At 44.9% G+C, this 23,752-nt stretch overlaps 4 protein-coding genes across 5 annotated transcripts in view; 2 read left to right on the forward strand and 2 right to left on the reverse strand.

Annotated features, from left to right (window-relative positions):
- Window positions 1–5,887, forward strand: part of LOC131288602 (uncharacterized) — a 49,736-nt gene extending 43,849 nt beyond the window's left edge. Inside the window, exons 4-7 of the mRNA XM_058317750.1 lie at window positions 1,197–4,238; window positions 4,300–4,490; window positions 4,730–5,029; window positions 5,734–5,887. Of these exons, the coding sequence (XP_058173733.1) occupies window positions 1,197–4,238; window positions 4,300–4,490; window positions 4,730–5,029; window positions 5,734–5,887 (3,687 nt within the window). The remainder of the gene's footprint in view (window positions 1–1,196; window positions 4,239–4,299; window positions 4,491–4,729; window positions 5,030–5,733) is intronic.
- A 4,203-nt stretch (window positions 5,888–10,090) lies between these two features.
- Window positions 10,091–12,060, reverse strand: LOC131286768 (tubulin--tyrosine ligase-like protein 12). The gene has a single exon (XM_058315766.1). The coding sequence runs from the start codon at window positions 11,993–11,995 to the stop codon at window positions 10,139–10,141; it is 1,857 nt and encodes a 618-aa protein (XP_058171749.1). The 5' UTR covers window positions 11,996–12,060; the 3' UTR covers window positions 10,091–10,138.
- A 1,230-nt stretch (window positions 12,061–13,290) lies between these two features.
- LOC131287312 (gastrula zinc finger protein XlCGF57.1-like) lies at window positions 13,291–15,093 on the reverse strand. The gene is made up of 2 exons (XM_058316349.1): window positions 14,506–15,093; window positions 13,291–14,437 (listed from the first exon to the last, which is right to left on the reverse strand). Exons 1-2 carry the CDS (start codon window positions 14,979–14,981, stop codon window positions 13,504–13,506), a joined length of 1,410 nt encoding a protein of 469 aa, XP_058172332.1. The 5' UTR covers window positions 14,982–15,093; the 3' UTR covers window positions 13,291–13,503.
- Window positions 15,094–15,549: 456 nt separating this feature from the next.
- On the forward strand, window positions 15,550–23,126 carry LOC131286602 (AP-1 complex subunit sigma-2). Of its 2 annotated transcripts, none has more exons than XM_058315580.1 (5): window positions 15,550–15,648; window positions 15,855–16,033; window positions 16,091–16,199; window positions 16,260–16,397; window positions 22,909–23,126. In XM_058315580.1, exons 1-5 carry the CDS (start codon window positions 15,646–15,648, stop codon window positions 22,951–22,953), a joined length of 474 nt encoding a protein of 157 aa, XP_058171563.1. In that variant the 5' UTR covers window positions 15,550–15,645; the 3' UTR covers window positions 22,954–23,126. The 2 variants fall into 2 exon arrangements, with proteins under 2 accessions (XP_058171563.1, XP_058171564.1); XM_058315581.1 differs by lacking the exon at window positions 22,909–23,126 and adding an exon at window positions 20,989–21,128.
- Window positions 23,127–23,752: the final 626 nt, after the last annotated feature.

Consider the following 23,752-nt stretch of genomic DNA (forward strand, 5'->3'; position numbering starts at 1 on the left):
TTGAAGTACTAGTGACAACAGTTTACTTCCGATCCTTTTTCTTCCTCCTGCACTACAAATTTAAAAAGGGGAAAACTTTTTAACGAGTTCCCCCTATTCAAATGAATCGAATCCGCAACGCAATCCGACTGTGAAAGCATATAAAGCTACCATCGACGAAGCACTTCCTCCGATGTGCCACACGCCGTGGTGAATGCGATTGTTGTGTGCTTCCAGAGCGCATTAACTTTCGCCAGATAGCGGAGCGTAAAAAATAATATAAACTTCCAGCCAGAGAAAACCAATATCCGTGTACGGGAAAGTTTGCCGGAAAGCGTCTCTACAAGCGCAAGGGCCGTCGAGTCAGTTGGAGGTGACGGGAGTCAACTCATTCTTGGATGCGCCATTTAAGGGGGCGGCGTTGCAGGGGGTGGATGGAAAACGGGCCGGAAAAGAACGACGGTAGCAGTCAAATGGCGCGCATTCGAGATTAGAAGTCAATGTGTGAGCTGTGTGTGGCGGCAGTGAGAGCATCGTTCACTTTGCGTTCACCGTCACTTCAACTTTTGGAATAATTTATCCGATGTGAGCAAAACTTTCCTTTCGCTTCCGCCCTCAGACACACACACACACAAACAAACACACGCGTCAACCGTTTCGATCCGGTTTTTGGGAAAAACTTTCATCTCGATCGAGGTGAAGCTACCATACGAGTTGAGGTTCTCTGTATGGTTTCAACGAAAAAGGGTTGTTTTATTAATTAAATACCTGGAAACGGAACTAAAAATAGTTGTACTGGGTTGAGTTAAAGCAAACCAGAAGAAAATTCCATCCTATGGACTTCGGCTGCTTGTGTGTTGCATTTATATCGAACCAGGCAACCGTGTTTTAGTTTGGATTAATTGAATTAAAATCATTGATTGTTTTGATAAGAATTGTTCTTGAAGAATGAGAACGCACAGCTTTATTTATTTCGAAAAGTTAAAAACAAGGAAAATATGAAAGCTTATGAAAACAACTTAAATGATTTAAAATTAAACTACTAATACGAAAAAAATAACTGAAAACACACACAAAAATAAAATGAAACAAGAAAAACTTCAAGGAAACCAACTGCCTGGATAGTATCTCTAAATAAGATATCCTGGAAAATCTTTTCATCCTTAAAAATTTACGATTTTTGTTCTCTCTCCCTCTCTCTCTTCTCTCTTCTACAGTGTTATCCAACTAAATCGCAATCATCAGCACAGCAACAACCACAACAGCACCAACATCCACCGCCACAGCCACAATCGGTTGCGGTACAGCAGACTGCGGCTTCCAACACGCCAGCCACCTACCGGTCGGATTATGAACTGTCCGGGTCGTACGTGTCGCTCGAGTGCCCTTCGCCTCCCGGACCACCCGCTTGCGGACCGGAAGGTCGACGGGGTGACCCACAGGCCCGCCTAGCGAACTACCTGCGGACGCTGTACACCGAGCTCGCCCTCAAGGAACCGGTCCTACCGAGCTGGGTTCATCCGGTCGCTCCCGGCGTACTATGTCCGGCCCGACTCGAGCCGGAACTTCGACTGCACATCCACTCGCACGGCCTGAACGAGGCGATCGGTGTCGATCAGATCCTGACGCCGGTGCAAACCAAAGACGGTCCCTTCCTGGAGGCTCCGCGGCGCGTTCTGATCGAGTGTCCGCCGTGGGTTACGCGCAGTGCGCTGGCGCTTCGTATCCTGCACGGCTGGAGTCGTGAGCCACCGTGGCCACCGCGAGGGCAACCGGTAGCCCTGGCGCTGTTTGTGCCGCTGGTCGAGCTGAAGGGTACGCTAGCGAACTACATCGGCAAGGAGCTACTTCCACGGGGACCGCCTAATCCGTTTGCGAGCGGATTCGGTGGGTTCAGTGCGGCCTGGAGTTCACTCGAGGCCCTCAAAGGGAAACTGCTGATCGTGCTCGATGGGTACGACGTGCAGTGCAAGACACGGAAGGGCAAATCCATGCCGAAGGACGTGATCGATCTGCTCGAGGGACGTCTCTTTCCGGAAGCGCGTGTCGTGCTGATCAGCGTGACGTCATCCTGCGCCGAACTGCTGCCACTGATGCAGCGGCATATCACCTGCGAGGGACTCATCTGGGGCCGCTCGGTGTCGCTTCTCGGCGGTGGTCAGTGGGGCGCTCCGACGAGGCTTATCGATACGGTGCAGTCCTGTCGACAGCTGCGGAGCATTGCTAGGACCACGTTGGGTTGCTTGGCGATTGCGGCCATCTACGAAACGTCCGGCGGCGAGCTACCGACCGACGAGTTGGATGTGATCGCGTCGGTGTTTAACTGCGTGGCAGCTAACTCCTCCCACACGCAGGTCACCGAGCTGGGCCGGTTGGCTCTGTTCTGCCTCAAGACGAAGCGCTCCACGGTAACGTCGGCGGAGCTGAAGATGTACTGCTCCGCCCCAGAGACCAACATCGCCGGGTGTCTCGATCGGGCGCAGCTCTTCGGACGCACCGCAAAGCGTAAGTCCGAGCAGTACTATACGATCATCTGTCCCGGATTGGCGGAGTTCCTTGCGGCGAACTACATCGTCTCCCTCGCAAGCCGCCCAGGATTACTGGCGGCGGAGATCGCCGGACTTGCCGTCGGTGACGAGGTTGAGCCGGAGATCCTAAAGGTGCTCAACTTCGCCATGGCACTGCTCGGGTCCCGGGCGCACCTATTGCTCTCTAAGCTAACACCACTCTGGTTGAGCCCCCAAACCATCTTCTCGCTCGCGTTGGCCGGAGGTGAAACGGAGGCGAACCTGACTGCACTCTGCGAGATGCTGGGGATCTCCAAATCACCCCCCGTGCCACCGCTGGAGGCCAAACCAATCTGGGTGTCGATCAAGTCCACCCTCTCGGAGCTGCAAGGCTGGGGTTTGGCGTTCAAGAGTCCCACCTGCACGCTGAAGAACCTCGAGCTGGTGTACCAGATGGAGAAGAACCTGCTGCTGGAGTCGCGCAATGTGATGGACATCTTTCTGGACGCGCTCGGTAAGAACGAGAGTGTCACCACGCTCCGGATCACCTCGCTGATTGAGAACGAGGTGCGCGACTCGGACATCAACTATCTGGCGAGCTGCATCTCGAAGGCGCTCCTGAAGCCTCGCCTCGAAAGCTTCGAGCTCATCCTGACGCTGCTCGAAGAGGACCCACCCATTCTGAAGCTGCAGTCCGTGGTGACCGCTCTCTGCCGGACGATTCCACGTCAGCCCAAGCTGAGCAATCTCTCGCTGGACCTCGGACTCTGCACATCACAGTTGGTTCAAATCTGTTCAACGCTAGAAAAGTGTCCACACGTGACGCGCCTCTCGTTGCCACATCTGCGCTGCGAACGAGGGGCTGTTGGAGCCCTGGCGGCACTCCTTACCGTGCGTCCCCTGTCGTATCTTGGCTTACCGTCGAGTTGGGGAGCCCGGGATGATCCACCGTCGTCGAGTGGCGTTAGCATGGGCTCCGGTTCGGGCAGTAGCAGTGGCAACTCGGGACTCATCAAGCAGTCCTCGCTGACGGGCGCACCATCTCCGCGCTCCTACCCAGCCGGCCTCTTCTCGTCACTACCCCGAGGGGTGCTCAACTCCACCTCCAATCTGGGCCGCTCGGCCACCCTGCCTCGCCAACCGATGGAGGGTCCACCGGACAAACGGAGCACCGACTCGGTCATCTCACGCACCTGGTACCCAACGCCGGCCTGTGATGGCGGTCCGCACAACTCCGGAACCCTGCACGAACTCCTGCTGGCCGCCCGCGACACGTACTCACGCCTCCATGGGCTGGACCTCAGCAAGGCGCAGCTATCGCTCGAGGACTCGATGTGTCTCGGCGAAACGGTGCGCGTCTCCACCACGCTTCACTCGATCAAGCTCGAGGGTGCGTCGAGGCTGAGCGAGATCCTGCCGACCGTGCTCGGTGCCAGCGAGTCACCGTGCCTGCAGATGATGAGCCTCGGGTCGCCCCGGATCGCACTGGAGGATGCCGCCGTCGGTATGTCCGCGCGCGCCCTCGGCAGCTGCATCACCCTCCGGCTGCTCAGCCTCGATGGTTGGAGCTTTAGGATAGAAAATGTCGGCACACTCGCGTCCGTCCGTGGCTTCCTCTCGCTCACGTCGATACGCGAGCTCGGCCTGAACAACTGCCGGCTCAACATGCCGATGTTCAAGAGCGACGTCCCGGTGCAGTCCGGTGCCTACGAGTGCCGTTCGGTGGTCAATCTGAAGCTTGCCGGTGCACAGGTACGACACAAGGCGTAGGCCGTAGGCGGATGTCTTACACTTTTTTTTGCTTCTCCAATAGATCATCTTCTCCGACCACCTGTCGATGAAGGGTCCGCACATGCTGCCGTATCTGGTGGGGTTCGTGAGCCTGCGCGAGCTGGATCTTTCCGCACCGTCGCGGACAGGCTTCGGCAGCAACACCTCGACGCCGCTCATCCTCTCCGATAAGGACGTTATCGGTTTCTTCAACACGTTGAACAACCATTTCAGGTAGGAGCTCCACCATACATTTTCATTGAATGTAAAATATTCTGGTATCAATTTGGGATGGAAAAAACCCCCATTTAAATTCAGAGTATTTTTCCCTGAAAGGTATCAAGAAACTAAGGTCATATCATATCTGTTAAGAAAGTTAGGTTCCATTAGCATGATGCTACACAAGATAAAACCTAAATAAAAGAACATCATTTACCATCAAACACCTGACCTTCCTGATTTCCTCCCCACAGCCATCTCAACACGCTGAAGATGTGCAACTGGATCGTGCATCTGGACGAGGCGCCGAAGACGCTCAAAACGCTGGCCAAGCTGCTGAAGGCCAGCCCGCTCAGCCATCTCAAGCTCGACAGCGTTATCGTGATGGACCGACCTCGCAAGCAGCGCATCGAGCCCCAGTTCACGCACGCCTTCCTGGCCAACCTGCCGCTGCTCCGGTGGCTCGGAATCACGCTCCATGGCCTGAGCGAGGAGCAGATAACGACGCTCGGCAATCACTGCGGCGACATGCGCGGCATGGAGATCGACGTGAGGTGAGTGGTTCTTGTATTACCATCCGACGACATGCTAATGTCGCAAAGTGGCAAGGCATTTATCAGCATTTCGGTTGTTGTAATCCGACCAGTGCTACGATTCTCCCCCCCCACCACCCCGCGCCCTCTGGGGAAGAAAAAAGCCCTCAAGCCGGTCGAGTACGTGCATATGTGTCTCCGGCAGCAAATCTAACGCCTCCCTGCGACCGTATTTGACATTCGAAACCCACTCGGGTTTTTGGCATTAAGTACCCTCTTAAACTCGCGCTTTCCCAATCACCAATTTTCCACGGCTTTCACGCATTTCTTCCCCCCTCTTCCACCGGGGGGTGGGGTCATACGCAAACAAACGAACTCCACGACTGACAATAAATTCTTTCATGCGATAGAGTACACCCTATCCCCCACTCCTTCTTCCTTCAAAAGAGGCAAGTCAAACCGAACGCAGATAAGGAGAACTCCTTTCTCCCATACCGTCTACTTTTCAACAATGTTCGGTTGGTTGTTTTTTTTCACTGCTGAACTTTTGCTCGGAAAAACTTAGGCACACGCCGTTCCTGGCGCGGAGTAAATGCAGGAGTTTTGGCATCGGTTTTCAATTTACCCATTCCACGGGGTCCACTTTTCATGCTCACTGTGCTCTTTCTGCTCTCTCTCTCTCTTTTTCAATTTCACTTTCTCCCACCCCACCCTGGGCGAGATAGGTTGTCCGACTCGACGATCGAGAACGCGCGGCTGATGACGAGCAGCCTCGGCATGGACGGGAAGTTCGACATTCGCGTGTCCACGTTCGGCACCACGAACAGCATACTGATTCACATCGAGAAAACTTCGACGAAAAGTTTATCCCGTAAATAATCACGGGAAACACATCACCGGATTTATGCACCGACCCGGACGGGCGTTGTGAGTGTGTCCCAGGGCTCACCAGGGGTGGAAGCTTCCTGCCGTCCAGGGACGGATGCTGCAAGGGTCACGGATTTATGGCGGCTTAGTGAGAAGGGTAGGGCGGCCAACCGATCCGGGGAGGTGTCGAAGCGGGAACGGCATAACGTAAGTAACTCTGCACTAGCCGGACCGGATTCACCCCGCTTTCCGTCTTGCCCCAAGGGGGGAAAGGAACCGGGAGTGGTCCCATCGGTGGTGATAAGCTCCCGCGCGTGGTTAAGCCTCGGTCTCGAATGGACGAGGAATGGGCCATCCATTAAACACCGGATCGGAGAAGCATCCAACCGTGTGGCGTTCACTTCTTTTGCCGACCTTTCCACTGCCAAAGCCTGGAATCTTTGCTATCTCACTTCCGGCCAACTCCAGACGATGACTTTGCGCGTATGAATGTTAGCAAGTGTGAAGCATTGTATTGCTGACGGTCTTAGGTGTAGTTTATGTGCCGGCTTACCAATCTATGCCAACAAACCGGTTAAGTATCGAAGGTTTAGCAGCGGTGAAAATCATCTCCAAACGAACGCTCTTTAACCTGTTGAACGCGTACTTCACGTACGTTCCCTCAAAATAGGAACTCTCATCAAGATTGATTAATTGATTTTAAATCGATAATAATATGTTTCAGTAATTAAATGCCCCGTTAGTTGGGTGTAATTAAGTCTCCCATCGATGGAATTGGAAAACTTATTTATTCAAAGTGGAGAACTAGAAAGTAAAACTAGTTTATTATTTTCTGAAAGGAAACCCCAAGGTTGTCCATCCTACTATCTATCGTTTTAACGATGCTTTAGTAATAATTCAACATCAAATGACACCAACAAGATAAAAAAAAATCTTAGCCAAACTCATCAACCATCGTTTACTTTCATCGAAAGACAAAGATGCGAAAGGAACAAACTAATTAATAAATTAATAAACCGTCTGGCAAAAACGGCACAAACTGTTCGTCGTCAACTTCAAACGAGAACCGCTATCCTGACGCTTCAACATTTTCCATGCCAAACGGTAGTATGATTAACGCTGATTCCCTCTGATATCGTCCTTAGTGCGTCCTGCACGTGCCATGAATACATGTGTATGTTTTTCACTGTGGACACTTTCTGCCATCAACAAACACGACAAAAAAACACACACACACACACTTTGTGTCTCTCTACGGTTTCCTTGTTCTCACTTTCTTGTCAGAGCAAATGAAAAAGCATAACGCCGGCGGTTTTCCAGCCAGTTTTTCTGCAAACTCTAGCAAAACACCGAACGAACAAAACACAGTGAAAATTAAATTAAAGCGAAAAAACACAAAACGATAAAGTACCAAATAATGTGCGAAAAGCGTACCGTAGAAAGAAGACAATATCGAAAACAAAAAATGTTGATGAATATGAAATATTCGTTTGATTTTTAATATATATACACAAAAGAAAAAACGGAGAGGACGAAAGTAGTAGGGACCGTTTGGTGGGGGAAAAAAAAAGGCAAATTGAGCCTTGTTTGGAACGCAAACTGGCCAAGAAGATAAAAGCGTGAACATATATGCATATATTTGTGGCTTGTTGCTATTTTGTTATTTATTTAAGCATCCCCGCCATTTTACCCCCATCCAAGGTGATGGAGAAAATGTTCGACGAAGGCAAAAAAATGGAACAAAGTGAAAAATAATAGATAGGATCGGGATTTGGCAATTAGTAAAAGTAAACTAAAGGTGAAGTATGACTGTGCTTTCTCCCGATACGCGAAACCGATGTTGTCTTGTCGGCAAGTGAGTGTTTTAGTAGGAACCGGAAGCGAAACCGAATATCGACGTAAGGCACCTCCTTCCAAAAGAATTATTGTGGCAAAGAGTGAAGAAGCGGAAAAATGGTTGAGAAAAGATGCCAATGTTATCAAGAAGGAAGAAAAGAGTCACAAAATTAATTTATTAAACGAAAACTTTACAGAACACATTGCGATAACGTTTCGAAAGATGGAAAACCGGTTTTACAACAGAAAACAAGTGGACGTGACGGGGGAAAACGGTATAAACGATTTCGCGAACGCAGTAGAGTAGAAGCACTGGGACAAGTTTTGCCAACACGTATGCGTGCAGTACATTGATTGTCTTTGTATTTTAATGAGAAGCGTATTTTAAGAAAACGTAGAAAGTATTCTAAACTGACGCGACGTTTCCCATCGGGGGAATGGGAAAGTAAATGGTGGCAACTGACAGGAGAAAACCGTGAGTTTTCCCTTTAGCTGGAAGGAGGCTGGAGTATCTGTTAGCTTGTAATCCCCGGGAGCAACCCGAGCCTCCATGACCGATATATGGCTTATATTTATTGCGTGCGTATTGTGTGCGTGTGTGTGTCAGTGTGTGCCGTTGCAAGATACGGAGATATTTATGTTTAAGAGTCTTTTTATTTACCCCCACAGCATGAAACCGTTAAAATGTTGAGTATATATTGTATGTTTAATATATTAAACCTGGTCTGATAACCGAAAGGGAAACGACTGTTCGAGTTTGTATAGTTCCGGTACGCGGGCGTGATGTATTCGTATCTTCCTGTTTTTTCCATCGTTAGAGGCTAGTAAGTTGAGGGCAAAAACTAAAATCGTTGAGAACGCATTTAAATGCGCTATCTCACACCTTGATAAGAAATCGTTTTGTATATGCATAGTAATATGTACGCCTGCATGTAACTGTATATTTGTTACGTATCACCCGGATGTAAGTTAGGAAATTCTTTCAGTCTTCTGAAACAATAATTTTCCCCCAAATATTTTTAAAGACCACTATTGAAAAGTGAGTCTAATTATACAATAAAAAATTGTGAGCGAAAATAAAAAGCAAGTTATGTCTGGCGAGCACGACAGCAAGTTTGTGGAAAAGAGGAAAATTTAAAGATCGTTTACGGTACAAACACCTTCCAAACTAACGTCCCACGTGGTTGCTTGTAATCATGGTGGGAATAGAAAGCACTGTTTGTAACATACGATCACGCGGAGAAGACAAGAGAGAGGGTGATAATTAAATGGCGAACCTATTTCCAGCAAAAATACACACACACACACACATGTTGTTTCGAACGGAACCGAAAAGAAAGAACATCAGTTTGAGAAAAAAATTGAACAATTGGAAACAAGCGTAATACAGCCCATAGCGATTGAAATGAGGCCGATACTAAGAGTAAACTGTATATGGAAAATAAAACAACAACAAAAAAACACCGTCAGAAAAGAAACAAATAATGTTAATGTGATTCATTATAAAATGCATTTAAGACTTACACTGCAAGCAGTATCTAAATGTTTTAAACATGTATTGTAATAGCATGAAAAATTTGACCGAAAACCGGGATGTGAACATTTCAGCTAGTATCGACCCTTCTAATACCGTTTTCACGAGCCGCTCGAACGAAAGTAAGTACGGAACATGGTGGAGACTCGGGATCCCTTAGCAAGGATCCGTGCAGTGCGGAGTTTAATGGTCCACTGGATGTTTGAAATGGCATTTGTGCAAGAAAGGACCGATAAGCACACTGCACAAGCAAGCCGACTCTTTAGCTTAATCTATTGAATCTTGTCTGTTGGCCAATGAGGTGGAAAATATGGGCCGCAGGTTGGGTAAACTCGGACGAAATTGAAATAAAGTAAATGAAAATTAAAGAAAAAAACAGAAAGGCCAACGACAAAGACGTGTATTAAGTGTGGAAAACTTATTTTAAAACCAATAACAAAAGGAAGTAAAGCTGTAAAAAAACCTGAAGAAAAAACCCGAAATACAACACACCAAGTGATCAAACAAGGTAAAAATTTGAAGTGCATCTGATGGGCACTAGATGGGAGGATGCCCAAAAAGTTTAGGAACGGAAGAAAAAAAACCATTAGCACACGTGAAAAAGTAGAGGGCCAGTGTTTTGGATGCAGCGGGAATTTAGAAGTGATGTTGAACGAAAGAACTAAACTGCAACTGAAATAAAATTGTAATGTTACCAAACTTGAGTACCATGGGTTTTGAGAATATATCACGCGTCAAATTGGGTAAGTGTAGATCAGGTACTGTTATCGAAATTTTGTCCATACCCCGTATATTACACGGAATGGTCCAATAAGGACAGTCGAATTGATTATGATACAAAGGCAAATTTTATTTCTTGCAGTGGATTTAGTACCTAGTACCTCAGCCTAGTATTACACAATTCGCCTGAAAACGTCCAAATTCTCCTGATCCAAAAACAACAAATTGAACACGTCGTTATAAAACTCTGGGTAGTACTCGCATGCTCGCTGGCAGTCTGGTGTAAAGTTGACCTCCAGCAGCTTCGGTTGCACCTTCGTGCCCGCCTCGGTCCACTCGAGCATCAGATCAACGGCGTACAGCGCACGAGACTGTGCGCTTGTCCCGATTCCGCACGGTGGCCCGAGCTTGGTGGCTCCCAGCAACATCTCCTTCAGCATGTCGCAGATGTCCGTCTCGATCTGATCCCACGGATGACGCGGGTACTGCGTCAACCAGCAGCGCACGAACTCATCACACTTCATGTGCCGCAGCGTGTATTGGCCGTAGTTCATCACGGTGAAGTGCTTCTCGTAGTCGTCGAAGTCGTCCAGCTGGAAGGGTTTGTTGGCGAAACGCAGGAAGAAGTTGGTGTACACGTAGGCGCACGGTTCGTCGACACTCTTCACCAGCAGCACGTACCGGATATCGAACTTGACGCTTGCCTCCAGCTCGGCCCGCTCAAACAGCACCGGATGCTCGATGTACTTCTGCGCAATCTTCGGGCCCGTCTGCTGCAGGCGCATGATTTTCGACAGGTTGTCCGTGATGTGCGTGTCGAGCGTACGGGCCAGATTCCATGGCTTGATGATCCAGTGGTTGTCCATGCCACGCTGCGCCCGGTTCTGATAGTAGCTCACGAACTGAACCAACTCCGTTTTCAGATTATACGTCACCGGCAGCCAGCGGGGATTAGGTGCTAACGGGTCGGCACCATCGCTACCCTCGGTGGACTGCTTACGTGCCATCCGTCGGCAGACGACGCTTAACAGGTCCTTGATCGTCATCACGTTCTCGAACGGGAATTGGTTGACGAACTGGTTCGGGTTGTTCTCGCTAAACTCGCGGAATGACTTGAAATGGCTTGTCATCCACAGGATGTCCGCTTCAGCCGGATCGCTCACGATCTCGTACGACGCATCCGTAAGGTATTGGTTGACGAGTTCGTACTGCGAGTATACCTTCAGCGGCCTGTTGCCATCGATCAGCGGTGGTGCTACATCCGGATTCGGAAGTGTTTCCTCGATGTGACCCGCTAGGAAATACTCCTTCGGAGGTTCCTGTTGCGCGAAATCTTCCTTCGCCAGCGTACTATAACGCCACGGTAACAGCAGTGCGTCACGTTCCTTCGATTGAATCGGAACGCCTTCGACACAGTCCCGATAGAGACTGTCTCCCTCGTCAATGTCCTCCGTAGGAAATAGCAGGCTGTACGTGATTCCCTCGGGAATGTGCATAAATGGCACCACGCGGCAGTTTGGTGTATCACCGTGCAGGATCGCACTGCCCACCTCGTCCATCACGTACCAAATCGGCATTCGATTCTCCACCGACAGGCCTTCCGCGTTTACCGAGTACGTGTTGCACCAGCGCCACATATCCTGGAGAATGCGCGGGATGTACACATTCGGCGGCACGTCGTCATCCTGCTGCAGGCCCATCATCACCGCCAGCCGGCTCACCAGCTCCGGATGCTCGTTGAGCAACTGCCGGGCATTGTCCGTTCGGAATGTCCACGCATGATCAATCAGGTAGATTTCGGTGGGGTCGGCCGTACTTAGACCGCCCTCCTTTGAAACCTGCAGTGTCCACACGGGATCCTCGGGCGAGCGTGGTTCATCTCCATAATCGAAGGCGAGCAGAGAGAAGGCCAGACCGGCATCGAACACTTGATCAGTCAGCTTACGGTACAATTCGGGCCAGTAGTGCTCCGGCACACCGGACGATTGCAGTTGAGGTTTGTGGGCAGCAATAAATGTTTCATAGTCCATGCTTGGGGACAAACTTTTCCACTTTCTAGTATCTTCGACACCGGTAACTGCACACACCCGCAACAAACGTGCCTCGCGCGATAAACACAACAAATGAGCGATTTGACAGCTGTCACATCCGATGGCAATATGATTCGTAGAACTGTAGGTACATGTGTCCCATTTAAAATTACAAAAATACAGTTTTGATGTTGTAAAAATTAGAAAAAGGGTATAATTAATTCGAAGAGTCCGTGGTAATCTACAAAACCAGCATTTGGGTCCATTGCAGCACTATATCCGTAGTTGACGAAAGGCTCCGAGGGACTACTCGTTGGAAACGACACGGAAAATTAAACTTTTTTCGTAGAAATGTATAATTTCCTAAATCCCCCGAATTTCGCAGGAATCTAAAATCGTCGAAACAGTTTATTTGCATTTGGCCACAAATTGAAATTCCAAAAATCAAAAAAACCATTTGAAAAATCAAAGTGATTTGATATTCGGATATTCAAATATGTAAATATGAACATTTATTTTTGTTGCTTTTTTGCTCTACGACAGAGAATAACTTAGCACGTTCCATTAAATTTATTGGCTCGATTAATAAATACGCGTTCTTACAGAGTAACAGCAACGTTCGACTATGGATAAGAATTTTTAAATAAATAAATAAATAAATGCAAAAACAATTACCACCCTAAAAACCGTACCACTTGTCGATCGTGGATAAATACTGGCGGCTGATAATTCGATGCTGGAGGGCTTGATTAAAACTAGCAAAATCGTTCCGAAAAAAGAAAACAACATAATTGTGGCACTTACATGATTCTCCAACAATACCCGCAGCGATGTGCGGCAATTCAAACATTTCACATTTTTACTGAAAAACGCTAACCTAATCAAGGCTCGAACGAACTGAACGATTTTCTCTAGGAGTATTCGATACGAAAAAGCTTTCCGCTTCTTATTTACTTAACTGGCTGGCAACACGAAATTCTAGGGAGTACATGATGATGGAGTAAATTAGTCGTACGCTCTTTACGTAGGGGGCTTTTCAGAGCTTTTGACTTTTAAACTACTTGTCTGCTTAAATCGTGGTTGTAAGTGGGGTGTATGATTCGTCAGTTGACTGCGATTCCACTAAAATGATGAAAACTTCTACTTATTACGATCTATTCGCTAATTTTCTTTGCCCCTCTTTCTTCGTTATCAGGTACACCGGTAGCTAAGAGAATGCATATCAATTTCATTTCGTTTCAATGTGATTAATACGTCCAATTATTTCTCTTTTACGACTCACTACTACTAGCAGCAATATCCTTTCGTATGTTAGCAGATTTCCTTTCCACTACGATTATAATAAAATAAATTAAACTTACCGTGACTGGAATGTAGAGCAAAAGAAGGAATGAATTGAGTATCGTTAGTCAGTACGATGATGATCCTTAACACCGTCACTTTCCGTTTGTTTTGCTACAAAAACAGCAATGTATGGCCAGTGCCATGACACTTAACCCCGTGACATCCTATCGCACCATATGGATGCGCTTGGCATGCATGACCAGGTAGCGCTTCTGTTTCGTGCTAAACCCACATAACGGGCACTGGAACGGTTCCGTGGTGACGTGCGTTAGCTTGTGCTTCTGTAGACATTCGTTCGTGTTGAACTTTTTCTCGCACTCATTGCAGGCAAAGTTCCGTTCGTCCAGATGGATCAGCTCGTGGCTGACCAGATGATTCCGGAAGCGAAACTTTTTGTCGCAGAACCGGCAGCTAAACTGCAGCTTGTCGTCGTGCACGCGCATATGGTTGTACAGCGCGACGTTCGTCTTAAACCGCTTATCGCAAGTAGTACAGGCAAAGTTGCGCTCCCGCGAGTGTACGTTGGCGATGTGGTTGTTCAACAGCCGGCGGTTTCCGAACTTTTTCTCGCAAAAGCTACAATCAAACTTTTTGATGTTCAAATGCACCTGATTGACGTGATACGAGTAGGCGCTCCGGTTGGCGAGCGTCTTTTCGCAGATGTAACAGTAAAGCTTGCGACTCTCCACTCCCTTGAGCGCCTCCGGAACAACGACATCCTTCTCGTCATTTTCTTTGTTTGTGCTTCCCTCGCCGGACTTCAATTCAGTCGTTTGCTGGCTACCTTCTGCCTCTTCAAGCTCTGCTTCCGGTTCATCTTCAATCTCGGGAACAGATCCGGACTCCACACTGCACTGTTCCGTATCGCCGGAAACACCGTTTGTAGGCTGTAGTAAACTAAGTGCGTGCATGGTCATGTGTTCGATAAGGATGGCCCGATCCAAATAGTTGTCGCATTGTTCACAGTGAAATATCTGATCCCAGTGCTGATCCTTCAGGTGATCCACAAGTGCGATCTGCGTATCGAATCTACGCGCTGCTGAGTTAGTTTTGCAAAATGTGCAAATAATCGTCCTCGAGCGGGGAGATGATTTTTGGCTAAAATTAATGAAATAAAAACAAAGTAAACCCTGCTATTCAACCCATCCGCCAAACTCCTTGTTTACCTTCTCTTCGATTCTTGATCCTGTTGATGGGATTCTTCTTCCTGTGTTGCTGCAACTGCATTTTTCTCGGTGTCAACTACACTATCGGTTTCCATCGGATTTGGTTTATCATTCTTTTTGGCAACTGATCGCTCCTCTGCTTCCTCTACCTGCGGCTGATCCTTGCATGTCCTTAGAAGGGAAGCAAATCGCTGCTCCATAACACGACACTTTTCGAACAGATCGTGCCACTTGGTAATGATGTCCTTGCAGCAAAAACAGATCTTCGTTGGCAGGGTGTCATTTTCCTCGATATCAACGCTTAGATACTTTGCAATCTTTCCCCGCAGGTCGTTTTGGTAGCGCGAATGTACCGAGGTAAGATTTTCCTCTGATTTTCCACAGATGCGACAAATCGTTTTGAAATCGATTTCGACCATTTTGCAATCGGTCATGGCGGCAGTCGAACTGCTCGTACCATTACGAGAAGCATCCATTTTACGTTGATTATGGAGTCAGAGGGTCGTAGCACTGCCACAAACTGGTGTTTAGATAAAGTTTTCACATATTTATCGCAATTTCTTACTGCACACATTGATGTACCACCATTGTGACTGACGATAATTTGTTTTCCTTGTCTTCAGAGCGCCAATCGAGAATCACCTTTATTTTCAATGTTTCTTCTACAGGTTGTCTGTTCTAAGCACATTATGTCTGTAACGCATTGCACGTAATGGAACGTATGACAAATTTGGGTATACTTATATGAATCCGTGAACCATACTGAAATGGGTTGAAGTTGAACCTAGAGGTATAAACAACGTTACGTTTCATTTTGACTATGGAGTGTTTTTTTTCATAATTGCTAAAATAAAAAAGTATAGAAAATAGTTTCAAAATGTATTAGAATTTATTGTAACACTATCCCAACGCTTTCGCTGCATACGATTTTCATTGAAAATTATTGAAAATATCAGTTCCATGAACTATCGATTTCGAGATGGGTTCGAACCTACCTGGTTCATAGAGTGGAACTCTTGTCAAAACGTCAATAATGACAATAACCATTGTACGACACAATTTTTCCATACAGGCAGAGATACGGTGGAATGCAATTCGTGTTTTAAAATATTAATTGTGATCTCTTTAGTGTAGAAAGCTATGGTAAGTGTGCTTCAAATCTTGGATCATGTGTTTCTCGAAATGGAAAACCTCAATTCATGTGTATGGCTTCATTTGAACGATACAAAGCAATCTCTGCCCATGACGTCATCAATTGATATCGGGCTCGAAACCCAAAGCAAATAATGAAGCTAATCGGTGTAAAGCATACATATTTCTTAACTTTTATTCCTTTGGTCCACCTTCAGTTGCAGTTTATGTTACTATTCAGCCGGCAAGGCAAGCTAAGGCTGCAAAAATGGTATGTCGCACACTCGGACAAGGTCAAGAAGAAGATCACCCGGGAACTAATTACGACAATCCTGTCCCGTAAGCCCAAAATGTGCTCCTTTTTGGAATGGAAAGACTGTACTATCGTTTACAAGAGGTAGTGTTTGTCCCATGCTACGACCAACTGTTGTGTAATGTTGCTTTTGCTCCCCAGATATGCGAGCTTGTACTTTTGCTGTGCTATTGAACAAAATGATAACGAGCTGCTAACGCTAGAAGTAATTCACCGGTATGTGGAGCTGCTGGACAAATACTTCGGTAGTGTAAGTATAGATCGTTCAGTCATCGGAAAGATCGTATAATCCTCAAATCTTGCGTTTCAGGTATGTGAGCTGGACATCATTTTCAACTTTGAAAAGGCTTACTTCATACTAGATGAGCTGTTAGTGGGAGGCGAGATACAGGAAACCTCAAAAAAGAACGTCCTCAAGGCAATAGCTGCGCAAGATGTGCTCCAAGAGGTCAGTACTCCAGATGATTCTTACGATATATAACAACATTATGCCAGAAAGTAACACCGATGCCGTCGAATCTAGACTCTTGCCAATATCATCTCACGAAAACAAACAAAAGAAGCTCCGCAGACCACAGACATGAAATGATGCCTTACATAAATGACCATTTAAATATTTACAATCAGAAACGCTATTCACGCTAGACAAGCTCCTACATGTTGCTCCGCAGTTCAATACGCTAAAACTTTGAATTTATCCAAACAATAAGCTAGCTTCTGTTTTGTGCAGTTTGAATTTATTCTGTTACTGCTTACCAAACAATCGTTCATGATGTACAAAAGACTTCAAAAATTCCCACCAGCTTTTACAAATCATTTATGCTCAACAACAGTTGTGTCGGTTGGTTGCGTAGGATTTTGTTTTTAATTTACAATTAAGCGTGCTACTGTTTAAGTTAAATCTTGTTTGTGTTTTTTGTTGATTTGTATTTATTTGTTTTGTCCTTTGATTTGTTTGCTACCCCTCCAAAGGCTGTGAGCCTTTAAGAATCTACCATTTTTTTTTTTTGTTAATAATCAAAGCATCAGAATCGCCAAATTGTGAACTTGTCCAATACCAAAAAATATTACTTTTTCGTTATTGCTTTTATTTTGTCTCTATTCTCCACCACGTTTTTGCGCGAATTTTGTTTTTAAACTGATTATGTTGGAGCTCGAAAGTGTGGTGTGGCTACCGCTTCTGGCTAGAATGCTAAGGGTTGAGAAAAGAAATATGTATACATATAGATTCAATATCTTAGCAGAAGAAGCGGGAGCATTGGGAAACTCAGAGTTCCTCAGAATTTCCATTGCAAAAATCCAGAGGATCTAGAAGTGCCTCAGTAATGTAGTATTTTAATTCATTCTTACAATCTAGAGTATTACAGTAAGATATTTTTTGTTTCAAATAACAGCATCCCGTCCGCATCGTCAGGTTGTACCGGATGTTTCTTGTAAACCATAAAAAAGAATATCCTCTTGCATCGTGTCGTAGTCCGTCCATCTATCTATATGCCACTCTAGCTCTTTACTCGTAGTGTCTTGCTCGTGTCGGTTGCATTGAAGAAGCATGTATGGAATGCGCTACTAATACGTTGTTGGGTGGGTAGAATAGTACTAGGTAGCTTATGTTTCTCTAAACTTATTTTGTCGCGTCTTATATTCTATATATATATTTATACATATATTATTCCCTAAATTCTACCATGTTACAACTTCTAAGCTATATGAATACAACGTTTTTCAGTTAATTTCGACAATTGAGTTAAAAAATGTATCGAATATCATTTTTACTTGTTTTATGCATAGTTGACGGAGTTGAAATTTTGTTTGATTTTTCTGTTCCGTATGTGCAGCGAAATGATACTTTTAATCGCATCTCCGTTTATTTAGCCTTTCCTGTTATCCTGCAATGAAAGGTTATCGCTATTTTAGGAGCGTTTCCCGTTGCTTAATCATTGCTTTGGCCACGACTGTGAATCATTAGACTCTGCTTCTACTCCTTTATCGTTGGCAATGAATATGAATTTTTAAACACTTTTTTCTATCTTTCTCTCTTCCCTTTTTCTCTTTTCGTGGTTTTTCAAATAACAATTGGGACGTTTCCGAAACGTTCAAATGTGACCAATTGGATACCATGTTACTATATTCAATCACGATGACAACTCCTATCGAACTCAATGATCTTTCACTGATCTTCGTCCTACTTTTTGATAGGACTTGAACGAAAACCTAAACTGACAATCACCTACTTCCAGTACGTAGTGTTCGTTTTCTATCTATAGCATGTAGTTAATGCTTTCTCTTTAGTCTGCCCAGGTCGTGTCATGAATTTGTCGCTTGTGAATTGTGGAAAATACATTTTCATTCCGCCTCCGTAGTGCCTACGCTCTAGTTGTCTTCCTTTTGGACTAGTGAAATTCCACTACCGTTTGGTTGGTGTATAATAAACATTTTGAAATTAATCCATTACTATGCAGGCCGACGAAAAATCTGTGCAAAAATAGTCTGTACATTTTATTTTCATTTCTTTTTCTTTCACCTTTCTTGCACACCAACAAAACGCAGCAAAAGGAATTGGAGTGTTAATGCAAAATGTATACATTCAATAGTGAAGATATTGGAGTGATTTTTTTAATTCGGAGAAATTTGTAAAAGGGGATTATCTCTCTAAGTGTCACCGGTATCGAAGTAAAAACAGTATACAAAATTGAAACACTAATACTCCTTGCTTATAGTGTAAGGCATTTCCATTATCAATGGTTAACGATCGTTCGTCGCTGTACTTTCCGGGACACCGGTTCTGGGTTTTACAGGAGCGACGGGTTGAGCTTCTTCGTACTCTTCAGCTACAAGCCAAGAGCGTTTTGCAATCTTCAGCACTTCAGCAACAAGCGCATACTCACCTTGAAAGCTATGGCTGTAAATATGCAACGGATTGGAACCCAAGAATTCCTATCAACCTAATGTATGTTGCTTCGTTCGTTTCTGTTCCATTTCGCTGCTCATGTTTTTGCGAATCAATAGCGATTTATTCTTCTCTTGTCGTATGTTCATTAGAAGTTACATTGTCTTGTTTGGTGTTATTGCAAGTTCACGCCGTTTGTGAAACTCCCGGGGCTTAACTTGATCTTTCCAATTGCATCTTTCGTTCATTACTACTGTCTTCCATCTCTTTTCCGGATACTGGAGCCAGGTATGGTGCTTGGTTGATAAGACATAAAAAGAGGGCTTTCGAATTCATTTGTAAATTGCGTTTCATTTTTTTTCGCTTTAGTATGGCTTCAAAAAATAGACGCTCAATTTGGTTGGCTATTTTTGAACCCATCTCGACACTTTTCTAACTTTGTTGCAGGTCTTAGATGATGAAGATTATTTTTTGTTGTACTAATTTCAAACCCCTTCCGCGGAAATCGACTTGGAGTCTGCCCAGCCGCCTTTGCCCTATGGTGAATGTGCTAGACTTCTCTCTCTATTCAAGACACTACCTCGCCCAACGAGCTCATTACAAAACACCACAAATCGGACTGTTTTTTTCAGTTGGCAGCACAATGACTGCCATGCGAGAGGATTTCCTTTTTATGCTTTCTAGAATTAGTCCTGGCTTAACAGCGAGCGTAGCAAAAATTATATATTGAGGATAAGAACTAATAGAACCATGATCCAAACCACGTCACAACCGACTAGCGATAGGTACTTTAAGAGAATAGAAAATTAGTAGATAATTTGTTTCGGTCCTCCTTTCGAAGTTTTACTGTTTAAGTCGCAGACGCAATGAAAGAGTTCTTTATCGATCGTAGCTGGAGTGATGTGGACAGATGTGGTAACACAAACACACAGACACACACCACACACGTCCAACATACTGTCTCGGTAGGAACCGGATAGTAAAACAACGCAATTTTAGTTATCATGAGTGTAGTTCCAAATGTTAGAAAACAAACAGAACCTATTTAAACAGCACTTCTCTTACCTACAACTAAGCCCTAATAAACATCTAACACGTGACACGTGCAACAACGTTTACGCTTCTTCTTATAGACAACAACCACACACCACCCGATTTTGTCCACCCATCTGACACAAACAATATTTCTACCTCTTGTCGTTGTTATGCCGGTTTGTTTTTTACCACACTACCATTCGTTTAGGGACGATTACCCTTAAGAGTTATTCGTGACCTGAGGTCTTAGCTATCACTATCGTTTCCTCTTTCTACAAACCTTACACTTTCTTCTCTAGATGTTTGGATGTATAAATTTTCTACACTTTGCAGTCGTTTCATGTTTTCAATTTTGAAGCAAAAATTTGCAGATATGTTGTACATTATATTTTTAGTTCCATTTTGGCATCCAATACACAACAAAAGGCACATTTATTAAATTCTAGGTCATTTTTTTTAGCAACTCCTGATAAGTTATTGCAGGAATAGCACCCTCAAACGCTTCATTCCCTTTCCTCTTTCTATCGTGTTGATGAGTACATGGTCGCCTGTATTATTTTATTTATAATATTTCCATAAAAAAGTGAGGAGTGTAAGCACATTGTCTCTCTCTGTAAAAAGTCTAACCGTATTTTTACAAAGTAGTACATTCTAGTTCCTGGTTCCCCATTTTCCCGTAGTCCTTTGCAAGCATGAAGCATGTTCCGTGTAGTTGCGTGTCGATTTTGTTTGAAGGGTAAACAGTGCCGTGAAGATTACGATCGGACTCTTAGCTAATACTACTACCACCATTACCACGTCCCCTGCCCGCTACTTGCCTGGCTTGGGTCTCCAGTCAAGCACACACTTTCATGGATGGGATACATGGGCATGGGCTGCGAACCAAAATCACCCCGGAACTGACCCGAACACAACGACACTAATGCCCTCGCTGCTGTGTAAATATTATGCAACAAAAGTAAAAAAAAAACGTACTACACGTCGAACACCCGGTTAACGCAGTAGAACCATCCAATAGTAGTTAGACCATGGCGGGTTGAGCCAACACCGCCAGCGTAAAAAATAGCCGAACCCCACACCAAACTTCCCGTGTATATTGTATTTTCATTTTGCCCAGGACGAAGCGGCGGACGGAGCCCTAAGAGACATTGGACTGCTTTGAGCGCACGATCTGTCGGCGATCCGATGGCGGATCTCTAGTCTTACTGCACCTCCCCTTCCCTAACAGACCCGGTTATCCTTTTACCCTTGTATTTCTTATACTTTCTTTTCCCTCCTTCCCTACTCTAAGGGCCGTTGTTGCTGTGTTGCATGGAAGAAATTTTCTGTCATAAAATTATATTATTGGAGAAAACTTGTGTTATTCCTTCGTGCTTTACTGATTCCAAAATTTTTAATGTCACTTTATTAGAAATGTAAACTTTTTTCAATCGCTCTCTGTGAAGAATAGAGTGCAATAGGTTATAGGACTGGAACAGCCATTTGTAGAATTATTTTGTATTTTTCCCCTTTTACGCTTTTCAGTTCGTTGTTATATTTTTTTTTCATTCCTTTTTCCCAACCAACTCCCGTAAGAGCTTTGCCGTAGATTCTACAATCTCTCCTTTAACAAAATACTAATACCAACTGGATGGATTAGATAGTTAGTGCACAAAGAAATCTTTTTACACGCCAATAAGGTTAATCTACCACATTTGAATTATGCACCGTTCTGAATTTGGACATTATGTCTGCTATATGTTGTTTTATTTTTCTTCCAAAAACAAACAGCATTTACACGATTTCTTAAATTTATATTAACCCACACGGCTTGCGATTGTTTTGTTCTGTGATCCGCCGCAACTGGTTAACAACACTCTTTGCTGCAACCTTTTGCGTTTTGCGTGGTGCATTTCTTAAAAAGCAAAACAAACCGCAAATGTCTTTCCAAGGATCCGCATGAAGAGAAGAAAGTGTAACAGTTGTTCTCATCGTCGATCGTACGTACAATGGTGACACCTACTTTCCGCAAATTGCCCGAAATGCCTCCCCTTTTGTTTCGATCTTCCCCACTTTCCCCTTTCGTTCATACATCTATTCCGTTGAGAAGCTAAGAAAAACGGAACAAGAAGAAGAAACTAGGGCGTTTCTCTCCGCCCCCTCCCTCCACTAAGCCCCTCGCGGCTACTTCGGTTCCTTCGAGTCTGGTTCATAACCCGCAACCCATGATACAATGATACCGATAATGAACAAAAACCAAACCAACCCACCCACACCCACGAGAAGAAGGTACGTAGCTGTGTATGTGTACGAATGCGTCTGTGCATGTTTGTGTTGTTTTTGATCCTTTTCTGTGTATGTTTCATTTTTAACTTTTTTTATATTTGTTACTCTTCATCCTTGTTGCGTGCAGAGGAAAAGGAAATAATAGATTAGTCCTAGCAATTACCCAGGCAAATCTAATTTGCACCAGTATTCGTTTTTTTGCAAACTAACACGCATTTTCTAATAAATTATCTACGAACCGCACCGGGTTAGATTGTTTCTGGCAATAGTCACCAGCCCGTGTTGTATTGCTTGCTGCCTCATCTACTAAAATTGCTGTCACGGTCTTAGTTGATCCACCTATATTCGTTATTCTCTTTATTCTGTAGTATCTTATTGTTTCCTTATCGGATGAGAACATTACTTTCTAGAATTTGCAAAGTACAAACACGAGTCTGGTTTTTATGGTTTCACTGCTTTTCCAAGTTCTCTCCAGCTGATTAGTATTTTCTCAATTCTTCTTCAATTCTTTTTAACAAACGATGAAAAAGAAGATAAATTGTTCGTGTCTCAGTTTGAAGTTTTTGTTTTTTATTCACTTCACAATACAGTTTTCTGCTAAGTACTCTTTCGAAGCATTCAATTCCAATTCAAACATTCAATTTATAGAACAAAATATAAACAATTTTACAACAGCAAACCAATTAGATTGCAATAAACATTTCTACCACGTTGGCACGGACGCCCTTAGCGATGGCCGGTTGTGATTAATCCGTTCGTTTCTTCTCCCCAGGACGAAACACCGCAAGGGTTCTTCGAGGACCACGGGCTCGGGTAGACGGCGGCCGGTGTCGGTGGAACAAGGCGTATCCCTTCGCTAGCCAAAGCAACTCGCAACGAATTACTATGATTTAGTGGTCTTTTATCATTCGAACGTCATATTTCCTCGTAGATTTTATTTTCTTCCGTTCGTCAGCAGGCGTCTTCTGACGGATTTGCTTCAACCTATTCCCATTCACTTCGATTCTGCCAAGGATGCATCCGTGACCCTAATCGGCGATGCCGCAGTAAGCACATATCATATGTTTCTTCTGTTGGGTGATCCATGCCACGACTTCAGGACTCATTTGCGTTTATATAATTGCACCATTTTGTGAACAGTTTACCGCAAAACGCACATGTTAAGTTACAATCGTAGAAAGATATCGCTCCAAACCGACACCGCAACACGCCCCGAGTCTTTTTCCTGAAGCCCGATAGAACCTCTCCTCATGAGGTGATCCCACTTCGGCCCGGACGCATCAACACGATGAGGTGTCGCCTTGTACTTAATAGTGTGTAAGATAATTCGCCAACATTTCCACGAAACGCTGGGGCATCGCAAACCGCCGGCATATAGAAAGAAGAGGTGTAAAAATATCTCAAGATGTGGAACCAGTAGAACGCTACTTCGCCACTCCCCGAGCTGAAGAAGGAAGTAAAACGGAATGAATCATGGAGTGGAAAATCCCTGACGATCACGCATTCGCATGATTCGCAAGAAACGACCTGCAGACAGAATGGCATTTATAGCGCGTAGATTGTAGTTCTTCTCTCGTTGGTGATGATGATTAGTAGAGTTTAAAGATAGTGAGTTC

Source organism: Anopheles ziemanni, chromosome 3 (assembly GCF_943734765.1).
Source record: "Anopheles ziemanni chromosome 3, idAnoZiCoDA_A2_x.2, whole genome shotgun sequence".
Classification (NCBI taxonomy): Eukaryota; Metazoa; Arthropoda; class Insecta; order Diptera; family Culicidae; genus Anopheles; species Anopheles ziemanni.